We start from the raw sequence: 17,285 nt of genomic DNA on the forward strand, positions 1-17,285 counted from the left end.
CGCAGGATTTCCGTCACCGCGGAGGTTGTTCTGCCGGGCTCGTCGAAAATCCTCTGGAAGGACGTGAGGAATCCAGAGTTGTTGTCTAGTAACGGGTCGGACCTCTCCCAGAGAGGCGAAACCCAGTCCAGGGCAGAACCGGTCAGTAGAGACACTATATATGCCACTTTGGATTTTGGAGATGGAAAGTTCGCAGGCTGTAGTGTGAAGTGGACGTCACACTGGTTGAGAAACCCTCGGCACAACTTGGGGTTCCCGTCAAACTTATTGGGAGTCGGAAGGTGCAAATGAGACGGTGCAGGTGGAACAGGGACAGCTGGAGCTGCTGGCTGGTTGGTGGCGGCAGGCAAATTAACAGTAACCAGGGAAGCTTGCAGCTTATCCTGATGAAGAGACATTTCCTGCAGGAACTGAGCCATTTGGCGCTGAGACGCTTCTAGTCCCACTAGGCGACTGGCGATACCCTGGAGCTAGTCGGCCCTCAGATCCTGTCCACTGGCCGAATCCATCTGGCCAGTGCAAACTGTCACGGCTTGGCGTGCGCTTGGACCCGGAGTGGAGTCGGATGAGGAATGAGGACCTGTTTGCTGGTACTTGAAGGCAGCCGGCCTTAGGGGAGTATGACTCATGAAGCAGTGGCACGCGACGGGATCAGAACCAGGCTGCGAGACACTGGCGGAACTTAGAGACCCGGGGTAGGCTGGGTATAGCAGGTAGACGGGATCAGGAGACAGGTAGTAACAGGAGCAAACTGCACCAAGGCTGAGAGGGGAGTCTGCAGAAACACACTGGTACTGACACTTTAAATGAGCAAAGGAGCACAGAGAACTAGCTCACAGCATACGCTGTGATAGACGTTGCACTGGCAACTAAAGAGCCTCTGGACAGCCCTTTAGTACCCTCAGGTAGTGCAGGATTGGTTGCTAGCCTCCCCAGCCCAGACTGAACCTGATTGGCCAGAAACGACATGTGACCCAAATCCAAGATGGCCGCGCCCAGTGGTCACAGCATGGAAGCTCTGCCAGTCTCAGCCCCCCTCACCTGCCTCCAGATGGAAGCCCTTGGTCTGCAGAGACTCACAGCACCCAGCGCTATTCTCCAGGAACCTGCACCTCTGCTGGAAACACCATGCCACAGCGCCCAGAGCGGTAAGCGCCGTGATCTCAGCAGCCTGTCACCCCTGGTCGTGACACATGGCCAACAACACACGCAACAAGCATCAGCACACACAGCAAGCACCATGGCAACAACACACACAGCAAGCAACACGGCCAACAACACACACAGCAAGCAACATGGCCAACAACACACGCAACAAGCATCAGCACTCACAGCAAGCAACACGGCCAACAGCACACACAGCAAGCAACACAGCCAACAACACACACAGCAAGCAACACGGCCAACAACACACGCAACAAGCATCAGCACACACAGCAAGCACCATGGCAACAACACACACAGCAAGCAACACGGCCAACAACACACACAGCAAGCAACATGGCCAACAACACACGCAACAAGCATCAGCACTCACAGCAAGCAACACGGCCAACACCACACACAGCCAACAACACACACAGCAAGCAACACGGCCAACAACACACGCAACAAGCATCAGCACACACAGCAAGCAACACGGCCAACAGCACACACAGCAAACAACACGGCCAACAACACACACAGCAAGCAACATGGCCAACAACACACGCAACAATCATCAGCACTCACAGCAAGCAACACGGCCAACAGCACACACAGCAAGCAACACGGCCAACAGCACACACAGCAAGCAACACGGCCAACAGCACACACAGCAAGCAACAAGTATCAAAACACACAGCAGCAACATGGCCAACAGCACATACAGCAAGCACCATGGCAACAACACACACAGCAAGCAACACGGACAACAACACACGCAACAAGCATCAGCACACACAGCAAGCAACACGGCCAACAGCACACACAGCAAGCACCATGGCAACAACACAGCAAGCGACACGGAAAACAACACACGCAACAAGCATCAGCACTCACAGCAAGCAACACGGCCAACAGCACACACAGCAAGCAACACAGCCAACAACACACACAGCAAGCAAAACGGCCAACAGCACACACAGCAAGCAACACGGCCAACCACAGACACAGCAAGCAACATGGCCAACGACACACACAGCAAGCAACATGGCCAACAACACACGCAACAAGCATCAGCACCCACAGCAAGCAACACGGCCAACAGCACACACAGCAAGCAACACAGCCAACAATACACACAGCAAGCAACACGGCCAACAGCACATACAGCAAGCACCATGGCAACAACACACACAGCAAGCAAAACGGCCAACACACGCAACAAGCATCAGCACACACAGCAAGTACCATGGCAACAACACACACAGCAAGCAACACGGTCAACAACACACGCAACAAGCATCAGCACACACAGCAAGCAACACGGCCAACAGCACACACAGCAAGCAACAAGCATCAACACACACAGCAGCAACATGGCCAACAGCACATACAGCAAGCACCATGGCAACAACACACACAGCAAGCAACACGGCCAACAACACACGCAACAAGCATCAGCACACACAGCAAGCACCATGGCAACAACACACACAGCAAGCAACACGGCCAACAACACACGCAACAAGCATCAGCACACACAGCAAGCAACACGGCCAACAGCACACACAGCAAGCAACACGGACAACACACACAGCAAGCAACATGGCCAACAACACACGCAACAAGCATCAGCACTCACAGCAAGCAACACGGCCAACAACAGACACAGCAAGCAACACGGCCAACAACAGACACAGCAAGCTACACGGCCAACAGCACACACAGCAAGCAACACGGCCAACAACACACACAGCAAGCAACACGGCCAACAACACACACAGCAAGCAACACGGCCAACAACTGACGCAACAAGCATCAGCACACACAGCAAGCAACACGGCCAACAGCACACACAGCAAACAACATGGCCAACAACACACACAGCAAGCAACATGGCCAACAACAGACACAACAAGCATCAGCACTCACAGCAAGCAACACGGCCAACAGCACACACAGCAAGCAACACAGCCAACACACACAGCAAGCAACACGGCCAACAACACACGCAACAAGCATCAGCACACACAGCAAGCAACACGGCCAACAGCACACACAGCAAACAACACGGCCAACAACACACACAGCAAGCAACATGGCCAACAACACACGCAACAAGCATCAGCACTCACAGCAAGCAACACGGCCAACAGCACACACAGCAAGCAACATAGCCAACACACACAGCAAGCAACACGGCCAACAACACACGCAACAAGCATCAGCACACACAGCAAGCAACACGGCCAACAGCACACACAGCAAACAACACGGCCAACAACACACACAGCAAGCAACATGGCCAACAACACACGCAACAAGCATCAGCACTCACAGCAAGCAACACGGCCAACAGCACACACAGCAAGCAACATAGCCAACACACACAGCAAGCAACACGGCCAACAACACACGCAACAAGCATCAGCACTCACAGCAAGCAACACGGCCAACAACACACACAGCAAGCAACACGGCCAACAGCACACACAGCAAGCAACAAGCATCAACACACACAGCAAGCAACACGGCCAACAGCACACACAGCAAGCACCATGGCAACAACACACACAGCAAGCGACACGGACAACAACACACGTAACAAGCATGAGCACTCACAGCAAGCAACACGGCCAACAGCACACACAGCAAGCAACACAGCCAACAGCACACACAGCAAGCAACACGGCCAACAGCACACACAGCAAGCAACACGGCCAACAGCACACACAGCAAGCAACACGGCCAACCACACACACAGCAAGCAACATGGCCAACAACACACGCAACAAGCATCAGCACCCACAGCAAGCAACACGGCCAACAGCACACACAGCAAGCAACACAGCCAACAACACACACAGCAAGCAACATGGCCAACAGCACACACAGCAAGCAACAAGCATCAACACACACAGCAGCAACATGGCCAACAGCACATACAGCAAGCACCATGGCAACAACACACACAGCAAGCAACACGGCCAACAACATACGCAACAAGCATCAGCACACACAGCAAGCAACACGGCCAACAGCACACACAGCAAGCAACAAGCATCAACACACACGCAGCAACATGGCCAACAGCACATACAGCAAGCACCATGGCAACAACACACACAGCAAGCAACACGGCCAACAACACACGCAACAAGCATCAGCACACACAGCAAGCACCATGGCAACAACACACACAGCAAGCAACACGGCCAACAACACACGCAACAAGCATCAGCACACACAGCAAGCAATACGGCCTACAGCACACACAGCAAGCAACACGGCCAACAACACACACAGCAAGCAACATGGCCAACACACGCAACAAGCATCAGCACTCACAGCAAGCAACACGGCCAACAACAGACACAGCAAGCAACACGGCCAACAACAGACACAGCAAGCAACACGGCCAACAACACACGCAACAAGCATCAGCACACACAGCAAGTAACATGGCAACAACACACACAGCAAGCAACACGGCCAACAACAGACACAGCAAGCAACGCGGCCAACAACAGACACAGCAAGCAACGCGGCCAACAACAGACACAGCAAGCAACGCGGGCAACAACAGACACAGCAAGCAACGCGGCCAACAGCACACACAGCAAGCAACACGGCCAACAGCACACACAGCAAGCAACACGGCCAACAACACACGCAAGAAGCATCAGCACACACAGCAAGCAACACGGCCAACAGCACACACAGCAAACAACACAGCCAACAACACACACAGCAAACAACATGGCCAACAACACACGCAACAAACATCAGCACTCACAGCAAGCAACACGGCCAACAACAGACACAGCAAGCAACAAGGCCAACAGCACACACAGCAAGCAACACGGCCAACAGCACACACAGCAAGCAACACGGCCAACAGCACACACAGCGAGCAACACGGCCAACAGCACACACAGCGAGCAACACGGCCAACAGCACACACAGCGAGCAACACGGCCAACAACAGACACAGCGAGCAACACGGCCAACAACAGACACAGCGAGCAACACGGCCAACAACAGACACAGCGAGCAACACGGCCAACAACAGACACAGCGAGCAACACGGCCAACAACAGACACAGCAAGCAACACGGCCAACAACAGACACAGCAAGCAACATGGCCAACAACAGACACAGCAAGCAACACGGCCAACAGCACACACAGCAAGCAACACGGCCAACAGCACACACAGCAAGCACCATGGCAACAACACACACAGCAAGCGACACGGAAAACAACACACGCAACAAGCATCAGCACACACAGCAAGTACCATGGCAACAACACACACAGCAAGCAACACGGCCAACAGCACACACAGCAAGCAACACAGCCAACAGCACACACAGCAAGCAACACGGCCAACGACACACACAGCAAGCAACACGGCCAACGACACACACAGCAAGCAACACGGCCAACGACACACACAGCAAGCAACACGGCCAACGACACACACAGCAAGCAACACGGCCAACAACACACACAGCAAGCAACACGTCCAACAACACACACAGCAAGCAACACGGCCAACAATAAAAAATCAGAAAATCATCAGACTGAGGGCCCGATTACTTTTTGATTCTTCAGCACCAACCCCATCACCCACTGCATACGTCAACGCCCATGCTCAGTGCGTCTTCCACAGGGACAGCCATCAACTAGAGATGGTATGCACCCACCACGTAACATCACCTGTGCCCTGCGCACCCACCACGTAACATCACCTATGCCATGCGCACACACCACATAGCAACAACTGTGTCCTGCGCACCCACCACGTAACATCGCCTGTATCCTGCGCACCCACCATATGGCATCACCTGTGTCCTGCGCACCCACCACATGGCATCACTTGTGTCCGCAGAACAACCTTTGCTGTAAAGCCTGCATGAGCACCTAGAGGGGGTGGGGGTGGCCTGGTTCCACCACCACCCCCCATCATTCTGCTGTGTTCTGGGCTGCAGTGGGGCCAGGGAGGCTGCTGGGTGCACCTGGCTAAGGGACTCACAGGGCCGGCCTGTTCAGCAAAACCGTTTTTTCCCACTTATTTTCTAAGCGGGGCATGACATCTCCTCCAGCGATTAGGCCATGGCCCCCGAAAAGTACAGGGGTCCGGACCAGCTCTCTAAAAGCCTTTGAGCAGGTACCCCTTAGTCACTAATTGTGCTAGCCAGGGTAGAGGCATGCATCAGCAAGGAGGTGAGCAGTGTGACCAGGCGCCTCATACCAGCTACATAGTGACAAAGGGCCTGATTCAGACCCACTCGCGAGCGGCTGTCCGCTCGCAAGTGGGTCGATGTTATGGACTGAGCATGCGCACGATGGAGGGAGCTCCGTCGTGCGCATGCGCCAGACGCGACGAGCGAAGGAAAGTCCTTCGCTCGTTGTGTCCGATCAAAGGGGGCGTGCTGTCAATGTTGATTGACAGCACGCCCCCTTTGGTGGGCGTGCCTCCCTGACGGGGGCGTTCCCATGGGAACGCCTCCCGTCAGAAGCCGGCCCACTGACATCACTAGTGATGTCAGTGGGAGTGATTTTGGCTCTGATAGAGCCAAAATCACTCCGGAGCTTGCGGTTGAAAACCTCAACCGCAGGCTCCGGCTCGCAATTTCGATGGTCGCGATGGTCACGACCATCGCGGCCATCACAATGCACGCTCGTATAGCCTGTGGGTGGTGACCCACAGCTATACGAGCGTCCAGGAGGAAGCTCCATGAAAATGGAGCCCGGCCCTCATTCAGAGCGTGCGCTCTGCTCAGAGCGTACGGCTCTGAATGAGGGCCAAAGAGTTACAATTTAAAAAGGTTTAGTAGTTCTTTCAAATTAATTAGCCCCATCGGCCCATGAGTCAAGATATCCATATGAGTGACCATTAAGAGCTCCTTGTCTTTGGAGCCCATCCTAAATCAACAGTTGTGTTTGCATCAGGGGTGGTGGGCTTGGGACCTGACATATCCAGCCGTGACTTATCAGACCTGGCACTGGCATGTTTAATATGTACATTTAATACAGGGTCTCTCTTTAGTAAATGTTGGAGCTGTTAATGCATACATGCCTACCCTCCCGGTTTTCGCGGGAGGCTCACGATTTTTCCGGTAACCCCCCGTACCCCCAGAAGGGTAGGCACTTCTCCCGCTTTCTGCCCACTTCCTAGTGATGTGGGCAGAATTTCCGCAGCGATCGCGGGTCCCCGAGTAGGGGGTGGGGTTTAATGACAAGCCGTCAGGCCCCGCCCCCCGTCGCGACCCAATCTTTCTCCTCCCCGGGTTCTCCCGGAAAGGTGATAAAAATGTAGGCAAGTATGTATTAATGTAATGAAGGCTTGATGGATAGTATTCATATACTGTAGGCCAGGGGGTAGAAAGGCAATATGGAGTCTGCATTAACATGCAGGCTAATAATGTAATTATTAGAATGGTTGGAGGAAGCGCACTATCAAATATGGGTACTACGCGTCGGGGCGGATTGGCCATAAAATTTGCCAGGGACGACACCTGTCAGCCGATTGACTTATTGATTAATTTTTCACTTTTTTTTTTTTTTTTTAAACCATGTAGGTGTAAATAGGATAGCCTCACCCCCAGTAGTGAGAGGCAGCTTGAGGGCATGGGGATGCGGTCGCAAACAAGCCCAGCTCGATCACAATGTGGGGAAGATCTGCAAAACATCTCAGGCTTTCCGAAGCAGCCTAACCTGCTAGTCAGTGTCCCTGATTGGTGCTCTCAGCTGTCTGTCAGCAGCGAGTCCCCGCCCTCCTGTGTGTCCTGTATGCCAGGCTGCTGTGAGAGGTGCCCGAGGAGCAGCAGAGCCTAGCCCAGAATCCTCTGCCAGCAGCACTGCACCCTGAGCTGGAGCAGGCGAGTGTTGCATACAGTACTGTGGGGGTAGGGGTATTATACTCTGGGGGTTATACTGTACTCTGGAGCTTGGGGGTATTTTTCTCTGAGAGTTATACTGTACTGTGGAGGTTGAGGTATTATACTGAGGGTATACTGTACTGTGGGGGCTTGGGGGTAATGTATCTGAGGGTTATACAGTGCTGTGGGGGCTTCGAGGTATTATATCTGAGGGTATCATATTCTGAGGGTACGGTGGAGGTTGAGGGTTTATACCGAGGGTTTTACGGTACTGTGGAGGTTGAGGTATTATACTGAGTGTTATACTGTACTGTTGGGGGCTTGAGCTATTATACTCTGAAGGTTATACTGTTGGATTTTTTTACTCTTGGATCATTCCATGCCAAATCATCACAAAAAAAGTAACTTTTCAAAACAGTCTAAGGGGTTTATTTACTAAGCAGTGTTAGGAGACAGAGTGAAAAATGATAAGTCAGTGATAAGGTGCCAGCCAATCAGCTCCCAACTGTCATTTTTCAAACACAGCCTGTGAGATGGCAGTTGGGAGCTGGTTGGCTGGCACCTTATCACTTTTCACTCATTCTCCTAACACTGCTTAGTAAATAGACCCCTTAGTCCCTTGTATCACTAGTTCTCAATGGAGAAGCTGCAGCCAGACTTAGAAGAACACAGTAGGGATAGCCATCTACCATCAATAGTTTACAAATATTTTGATGGTTTACTACCAATGGTCGATGGTTTTGCCATCGATGGCAGAGAGACAATTCTTTTCTGCCATCGATGGCAAAGTGGAACCCTATGTATTTTTTTTTCTGCTCATGACAACCTGCCTGTCTGCTAAGCCCTGGCCCTGTTTTTAAAAAAAATTTTATTAACCTGTTTTTTTTTTATTAGCCCACGGTGTGCCAGGCACCCGGCAGTGGTGGCCATCGAGTGGTGCAAACCATCGATGGTTCACAAGATTGTTATTGTACCATCAATGGTTATCACCGACAGTGCCATCAATGTGACCATCGATGGAAAACCGCCAATGGCCATCCCTAGAACACAGAGGTGTATATTTACTAAAGTGAGAGTTTTTAGAAGTGGGGATGTTGCCTAAAGAAACCAATTAGATTCTAAATATTATCTTCTAGAAGGTGCTAGATAAATGTTAAGTAGAATCTGATTGGTTGCTATGGGCAACATCTCCACTTTTAAAAACCCGCACTTTAGTAAATAAACCCCAGAGAGAGAGACACTACAGACAAGTCAGAACTTGGCAGTTGCATGGTTAGTGCAAGTAGGGTTCAACTGCTGTACTTAGGGCCTGATTCTGACCCGCTCGCGAACGCTGAGCGATCGCAAGCGGGTCGATGGTGTCCAAGTGCGCATGACGGAGGTGGCTCATTCGTGCGCATGCGCGAGACCCGAATAACGACGGCCAAGCCGTCGTAAAGGGTCTCGCACCAAAGGGGGCGTGCTGTCGATGGTGATTGACAGCACGCCCCCTTTGGTGGGCGTGCCGGGGGCGTGGCTGCCCAGACGGAGGCGTTCCCATGGGAACGCCTACCGTCTGGGTCCTGCCCCACTGACATCACTAGTGATGTCAGTGGGAGTGCTTTTGGATATGATAGAGCCAAAAGCACTCCTGGGCTTGCGGCAGCGAGACCCTACCGCAGGGTCTCGTCGCAAGCCCGATGGTCGCGATGGTCTTGACCATCGCAACCATCATTTTGGCCACTCGGCCACAGCTATGCGAGCGGCCAGGAGGCCGCTCCAAAAAGGAGCAGGGACAGCCCTGATTTTGTCAGAGCGTCCGGCTCTGAATCAGGGCCTTAGTTTTTTTACTCCTGTTCCCAAAGGCTTCCCAAAATGAAACTTATACCAAAGAAAGATTGTATTTAAGTGTATAACATACTTTATGTACAAAAAAATTAAACATGTGACCTTGAAATGTAGAAGTCAATATTTAAATATAAAACTATTGGGACCTTATTCAGAGGCGGCCGTACGGTCTACGACCACCTCGATGTTTTGCCAGTGCGCATGCGCACGAGGGAGCCGGCTCCCTCTTGTGCATGCGTGAGACCCGCTACGACTGACGGTCGTAGCGGGTCTCTTTCCAAAGGGGGCGAGCTGTCGATGTTGATTGACAGCTCGCCCGGGGCCGGGGGGTGGCAGCCCAAATGGTGGCGTCCCATGGGAACGCCTGCCGTTTGGGGGAGGCCCCACTGACATCACTAGTGATGTCAGTGGAGAGCTTCCGGCTCTGACAGAGCCAGAAGCTCTCCGGGGCTTACGACAAGTGAGACCCTACCCTAGGGTCTCGTCGTAAGCCCCGATGGTCGCGATGGTCTCTGACCATCGCGACCATCACCCGAGCGTTCGTTAGATCTGTGGGTGTTAACCCACAGCCTAATGACCGCAACAGAGGCGGGCGGTCAGGATGCAAGTGGCCACCCAGTTTCTGAGCGACCACTTGCATCCTCCGACCACCTCTGAATGAGGCCCTTGGTCCCTTAGCTTCAAAACAAGACCAACATGAACGTTCTACCACAATTAGAAGCAAAGTTATAATTTGTTTTAGTTGACCATGCAAGCATAAAATTTACATTTTTTTTGTATGTTGTAACCCTGTGGCATGAACACCGTGTATCACTGAGAGCTAAATTGTTACATAGGAAAGTTACTTTATGCCTTCTATCATCTTACCAAATTTCATGCAAATCTAAGACGATAGGGTTGGAATTTGTGATGATTTGGCAGGGAATGACCCTCTTAGTGGTCATCACTACAACCCCCATTCTGAATACCTGACCCCAACAGTTTATTGAATTACAGAACTGAAGTCACAAATGGAGAATTACACTCTGGTCTGAAAGAACGGGACGTGGACACGGAATCGCGTCATTTTGGCCCAGCCCCCACTATACAATACCGACATTTTCAGCATGGTGAAGCAGGGGGCGGGGCCACAATGACACGATTGAGCGCGAATCACGTCACCGCCTCCCCCCGCTGCGGGAGTTTTATTGTAATCGCGGGGGAAGCTGTATGGGTCCACGGCCGCCGGGAGGCTTGCCTGTCTTTGCGGGGGGCGAGGAGCGGCACACTATTTTCAGGAGGCTCCCGATCGAATCGGAAGGGTGGCAAAGTATGTGCAGAAGTCATCTGGGATTGCCTGAAAGTCCAGGCAGCATATGACTGTGATCAAAAATATTTCTGGAACAGTTGTTCGGCGCTGGCTTAGTTAAATTGTATATACACAATAGTACTTAGACTCCTTGTGTCGTCTTGATACAAAAGTGTAGGTGTCCACCTTTAGGTCCCTTCGAGCTTCAGCTCGTATGAGGCAGGTTTCACAGTATAAAAAAAAAGAGAAAACAGTAGGGATAAGACAATCAGAAACTATTCTGAACAAATGTTGTTAATCAATATGTAGGTCACAACGTCCGTATATGGTGTATTGCTAGAGCGTACCCCACTCACATGTGGTAGAAGTTATAAAGGCATATAAAGGTATCTTTGCTTTTCCCTTTCATCCAAATATTCCCCCAATGGGTACTTCAAAATAAACCAGGGTAGCAGTGCGTACCTCCACTTACAATTAGTTTAGATTCTCTGTTCTCATCAAGGTTTCTTTGTCTTTTCCAAAGAAAACTCCTTAAAATTTTCCAACATCAAAAGTTCATCCTCCTTGTCATATTTTCTGTTGTTTTAGGTTCTGTGTCCGTCTCATGCAAATCCATTCCACTATGGTCCTGTCCTGTACACTGCTATAATGTGCAGTCCCAATGCTTCTGGTTACTGCTGGGTGAGAGGATGGTTTCCTATTTTTGTGTTTATTGTATTTCTAATGGGGAGGTGTAGCACTGTTATCATTTGACAGCACAGTCTATCTCTACTGATGTGTAGCCTGCAAAAAATCTTTACTGCCACAAGCACAGAATTCTTTCAGAAAGCAGCTAGTTCTTAGCCTGTAGCTCATCGCACAGAGGCCCTGATTCAGACCCACTCGCGAGCGGCTGTCCGCTCGCAAGTGGGTCGATGTTCTTCACTGAGCATGCGCACGACGGAGGGAGCTCCGTCGTGCGCATGCGCCAGACGCAACGAGCGAAGGAAAGTCCTTCGCTCGTTGTGTCTGATCAAAGGGGGCGTGCTGTCGATGTTGATTGACAGCACGCCCCCTTTGGTGGGCGTGCCGGGGGCGTGCCTCCCTGACGGGGGCGTTCCCAAGGGAACGCCTCCCATCAGAAGCCGGCCCACTGACATCACTAGTGATGTCAGTGGGAGTGATTTTGGCTCTGATAGAGCCAAAATCACTCCGGAGCTTGCGGTTGAAAACCTCAACCGCAGGCTCCGGCTCGCAGTTTCGATGGTCACGACCATCGCGGCCATCAAAATGCACGCTCGTATAGGCTGTGGGTGGTGACCCACAGCTATACGAGCGTCCAGGAGGACGCTCCATTTTTATGGAGGGCGGCCCTCATTCAGAGCGTGCGCTCTGCTCAGAGCGTACGGCTCTGAATGAGGGCCAGAAGCCTCAGTACTGCAACCCAGATTTCAGCAGTTGAAGAAGTGTCAGGTAGCAACAGAATTCTGTGCTTGTGGCAGTAAAGATTTGGGGGGCGAGTTTGGTCTCTCTGTGGTAATGAGTTATATGTCTATTTGCTGGAGATTTTAGGGTCTGTGGACCTTATTCAGAGGCGGCCGTGCGGTCGTAGATGTTATGCCAGTGCGCATGCGCACGAGGGAGCCGGCTCCCTCGTGCGCATGCGTGAGACCCGCTACGACCGACAGCGCCGGTCGTAGCAGGTCTCTTTCCAAAGGGGGCGAGCTGTCGATGTTGATTGGGAACGCCTTCCGTTTGGGGGAGGCCCCACTGACATCACTAGTGATGTCAGTGGAGAGCTTCCGGCTCTGACAGAGCCAGAAGCTCTCCGGGGCTTACGACAAGTGAGACCCTACCCTAGGGTCTCGTCGTAAGCCCCTATGGGACCATCACCCGAGCGGTCGTTAGAGCTGTGGGTGTTAACCCACAGCCTAACGACCGCAACAGAGGCGGGCGGTCAGGATGCAAGTGGCCGCCCAGTTTCTGAGCGACCGCTTGCATCCTCCGTCCGCCTCTGAATGAGGCCCTGTATTCAGTGTCGGTGGTTGTGGGAAGTGTTATTTGGAATGTGAAGGTTTGGGGTTTATCACAGCAGCCTCATGTGAGTGTTTGGGCCACTAGACTACCAAGCATACTGAAACCAACAGCTTCCACACAGGTGTAGTGATGTACTAATCCCGCCTACTTTGGTTTTGGTTCCGCCCACCACAGTTATTTGGTGCCACCCACAAGAGGCCACTTCTAGAAATATTTCCCAGGGCCACTTTTAGTTCCCAATCTGCCCCAGCTACGCATTTAATGTCAGAGTTCGTTGAGGAGATGGAAACTTTATGGGGAGCGCAATTAGGCGCAGGGTTTACCCAGCATCAAAATTAATGCACTGCCAAGAAAATTTCAGATCAATTGAATAGCACCGGGCATGAAATCTGGAGCTAATCCACGTGCCTAATTGAACCTCTCCCCCTTGGTGTATCCATAAGGTGAACAGTACCTATCATTTTGCAAACAGAGGGCCTGATTGAGACCCGCTCATGAGCGCTATATTCGCTTGCAGGCAGGTCGATGGTGGCCCAGTGCGCATGCGCACAATGGAGCCGGCTCCATCGTGCGCATGCGTGAGACCCGGATAGCGACGGGCAAACCGTCACTCCGGGTCTCGTATCAAAGGGGGCGTGCTGTCGATGTTGAGTGACAGCACGCCCACTTTGGTGGGCGGTCCGGGGGCGTGGCTGCCCAGACGGAGCCCATGGGAACGCCTACCGTCTGGGGCCGGCCCCACTGACATCACGAGTGATGTCAGTGGGAGTGCTTTCGGCTCTGTTAAGAGCCGAAAGCACTCTAGGGCTTGCGGCAACGAGACCCTACCACAAGGGTCTTGTCGCAAGCCCGATGGTCGCGATGGTCTTGACCATCGCGACCATCTTCCTGGCCGCTCGTTATAGCTGTGGGTGGTCACCCACAGCTATGCGAGCAGAAAGGAGGCCGCTCCAAAAAAACAGAGGGTTGGCCCTGATTCAGTGCGAGCGCTCTGTCAGAGCGTCCGGCTCAGGGCCAGGCTATTTTTTTTTAGAACGGCCTCCTGGCCACTCGCATAGCTGTGGGTGACCACCCACAGCTATAGCGAGCGGCCAGGAAGATGGTTGCGATGGTCAAGACCATCGCGACTATCGGGCTTGCGACGAGACCCTTGTGGTAGGGTCTCGTTGCTGCAAGCCCCAGAGAGATTTCGGCTCTAACAGAGCCGAAAGCACTCCCACTGACATCACTCTTGATGTCAGTGGGACCGGCCCCAAACGGAGGCGTTCACATGGGAACGCCTCCGTTTGGGCAGCCACTCCCCCGGCCCGCCCACCGAAGGGTGCGTGCTGTCACTCAACATCGACAGCACGCCCCCTTTGGTACGAGACCCGGAGCGACGGAGTGCCCATTGCTATCTGGGTCTCGCGCATGCGCACGATGGAGCCGGCTCCATCGTGCGCATGCACTCTGGGGCTCCATCGACACGGTTGCGAGCGCTCAGCGCTTGCGACCGGGTCTGAATCAGGCCCAGAGCTACAACATTGAACATTCCAGATGCAGCAGCAACAGCAGCGGGTGAAAGTTGCAAGAACAAGTAGGAGTGAGCAGTCACCTGTGCCGATTGTGGTGGAATAGTCTCAGTTATTTCTTGGCCTGTCCTGCGACGGGGCAGGGTGGTATACCCCACTTTATGCTGCTCTCCCAATCTGTTCCTACCAGCAGCTCTAATGGTGCATACACACGGTTAGATTTGATGAACAATGGAACGATTTTTACAACGATTTGAACGATTTCAGACAGTATTAAAATTAATGAAATCATCAAAATCTGACTGCAAACACAGTCGATGTCAGAGATTGTTATCTGACATGCAGGAACGCGCATCGCTCATCGATGCATGCCCTACATGTCAAATATATGAACGATTTTTACATCGTTAATGTTCATATCTGATAAGAAATCTGATCGTGTGTATGCACCATTACCCTACAGTGGTCTGAAGCTAAGGACACCTCTATCCTCCCAGATCAACCCATGACTTGGAAAAACGTATTATTTTGCCCAATGACTCCATTAACAGCTGTATAAAAACAAATGTGGAACCAATATTGTTTCTGTTTTTTTAAATGATCTTCGATCACTTAGAACAGTGAATTAAATATGGCAGCAAGCAGTTAGCAAAAAATGCTATTTCAACTAAATTGAGCTGTTCTAATTTCCCAAGGAAAAACAAATTACGAGTAATACTCTACAGAATGCATTTATTTCAGGTTTAGCTTTACTCTAAAATGTGCTAATTAGAATAGCTGATCTTTAACACATTTTGCTCAAACTTCACAGGGCCTGTATCACAGCTCTAGTAAATGATGGTAACCATCGATGGCCACCCCTGCCAAGGATGGAGAAGAAAAACTTTGCAGGCTCTCTGCCATCGATAGCTAAAACAGAGGTTCCCAAATGCGGTCCTTAAGGCTCAACAGTTCAGGTTTTAGAGATATCCATGGTGGTTAAATCAAATTGACTGAGGTACTAATTAAGTCCTGAACTGTTGAGGAGACTTGAGGACCACGATTGGGAACCTCTGAGCTAAAACACTAACTAAAGGTGGGTACACACCTGACAGATATATCTGCAGATAATGGTCGTTCGTACACACTGAACAGCCATCATCTGCTTGTGCCCTCGGGTCCCAGCGGCCGTTGGGCTGCAGACATATCTGTTCCTTGGTTGTGCAGCACAGCCAATGCCATATGTCGGTGAACGCCGATGTTCACCGACATATCACGGATACACACTGGCTGACGGGCAGCAGATATATTGGCTGATCAATTGATCGGCCAATGTATCCGTCAGTGTGTACCCAGAATAACAGTGGCAAACCATCAATGTGCCACCATTGATGGTCATCCCTATAGAAACAAAGACATCACAAAAAAAAGAATAGCCGTAAAGATAAAAGGGAAGAATGATAAAATCAAGTGCTGATAAGAGAAATAGACAGATGAGAGATGGAGCAAGAGGGGGAGAAAGAGTGTGGGGAGTGCTGAAGAGAGAGAGAAACAGAGGCCCCCATTTAACAACGAAGGCGAATACCGGCTGAATTTTTAGTTTAATACCACTGTGATACTACCGAAAAATTCACTGGTATTTACCAATACTTACCCCTCCTGCGAGGTCCTACCAAGTATTCGTCCCCGGCAAGTTCCTCCGCTGGGCTGCTGGCAGCGTAACGCTGCCAGTGACAGGGCTCTGTGTAATGCGCATGCAAATGTGCATGGCAAGGGGACCTGGCAGTGTCTGCAAGGCTTCGCTGAAGCCGGAAAGGCACCACAGGGTCTCCATTGCCGGCAATGGGGAGTGCATGGCGAGAGTGATGCTGTGACAAACAGCGGTAATCTTAGAGCACTAAAGGGGTTATGCTTCGTTGTTAAATAGGGGCCATAGATAGAAAGATAAATAGATAGGTTAATGACACATTGCTGTAGGTTGGGCCATTGCTATCAGTTGCCATGGTAACACAGATACACAGGACACATTACACAGCGGAACTGCATCCCCATTATATCCCCGGCACCCCTATAATGACCCCGGTACCGCAGCTCCCTATCAGCGGCAGTTAGTGGTGCTGACCTCCCGGACGAGCTTGGCCTCCCCGTGCTGGATCTCGTAGACTTGCATGACGCCGCTGCCCCGGGCCAGGTTGCCCAGGCAGACGAACTTGGCGCTGCACGGGATCCACTTGCAGTCAAACAACGTGTAATTCACCGACTTCTGGACGTGGGCGATGATCTGCGGCTTCTCCAGCGGTGAGGAGGACATGGCTGCGGTCTCCGAGTCCTGTGTGACCAGAGGAGCTGACACTCACTGTGTGACCCAAACACACAGACCCCTCCCACCCAGCTAGGGGAACCCAACTGTCACCGACACTAGTGGCTGAGGGCTGCGGCTGTCCTTTACTCGCCCGTCCCCAACAACTTAATAAAATCGTTACCGTACAGGCCGTATGCCTTGCCCTAATATGTGTGATATGTAAATGTCTAATTCACTCATTTACAGTTGGAGCAATGTTGCTGTATGGATGAATGAGTAACGTGCTAGAAGTTGTGCACAGGCAGTATCAGGGCAGCCAAGTGGAATTATACC

At 51.8% G+C, this 17,285-nt stretch overlaps 1 protein-coding gene across 1 annotated transcript in view; it reads right to left on the reverse strand.

Moving 5' to 3' along the window:
* DNAAF10 (dynein axonemal assembly factor 10) overlaps positions 1-17,214 on the reverse strand; it is a 66,443-nt gene extending 49,229 nt beyond the window's left edge. Inside the window, exon 1 of the mRNA XM_088477257.1 lies at positions 16,773-17,214. Within this exon, the coding sequence (XP_088333383.1) occupies positions 16,773-16,961 (189 nt within the window). The 5' untranslated portion in view covers positions 16,962-17,214. The remainder of the gene's footprint in view (positions 1-16,772) is intronic.
* Positions 17,215-17,285: the final 71 nt, after the last annotated feature.

This window comes from Taudactylus pleione, unplaced genomic scaffold (genome assembly GCF_031769625.1).
Source record: "Taudactylus pleione unplaced genomic scaffold, aTauple2 ptg000201l, whole genome shotgun sequence".
NCBI lineage: Eukaryota > Metazoa > Chordata > Amphibia > Anura > Myobatrachidae > Taudactylus > Taudactylus pleione.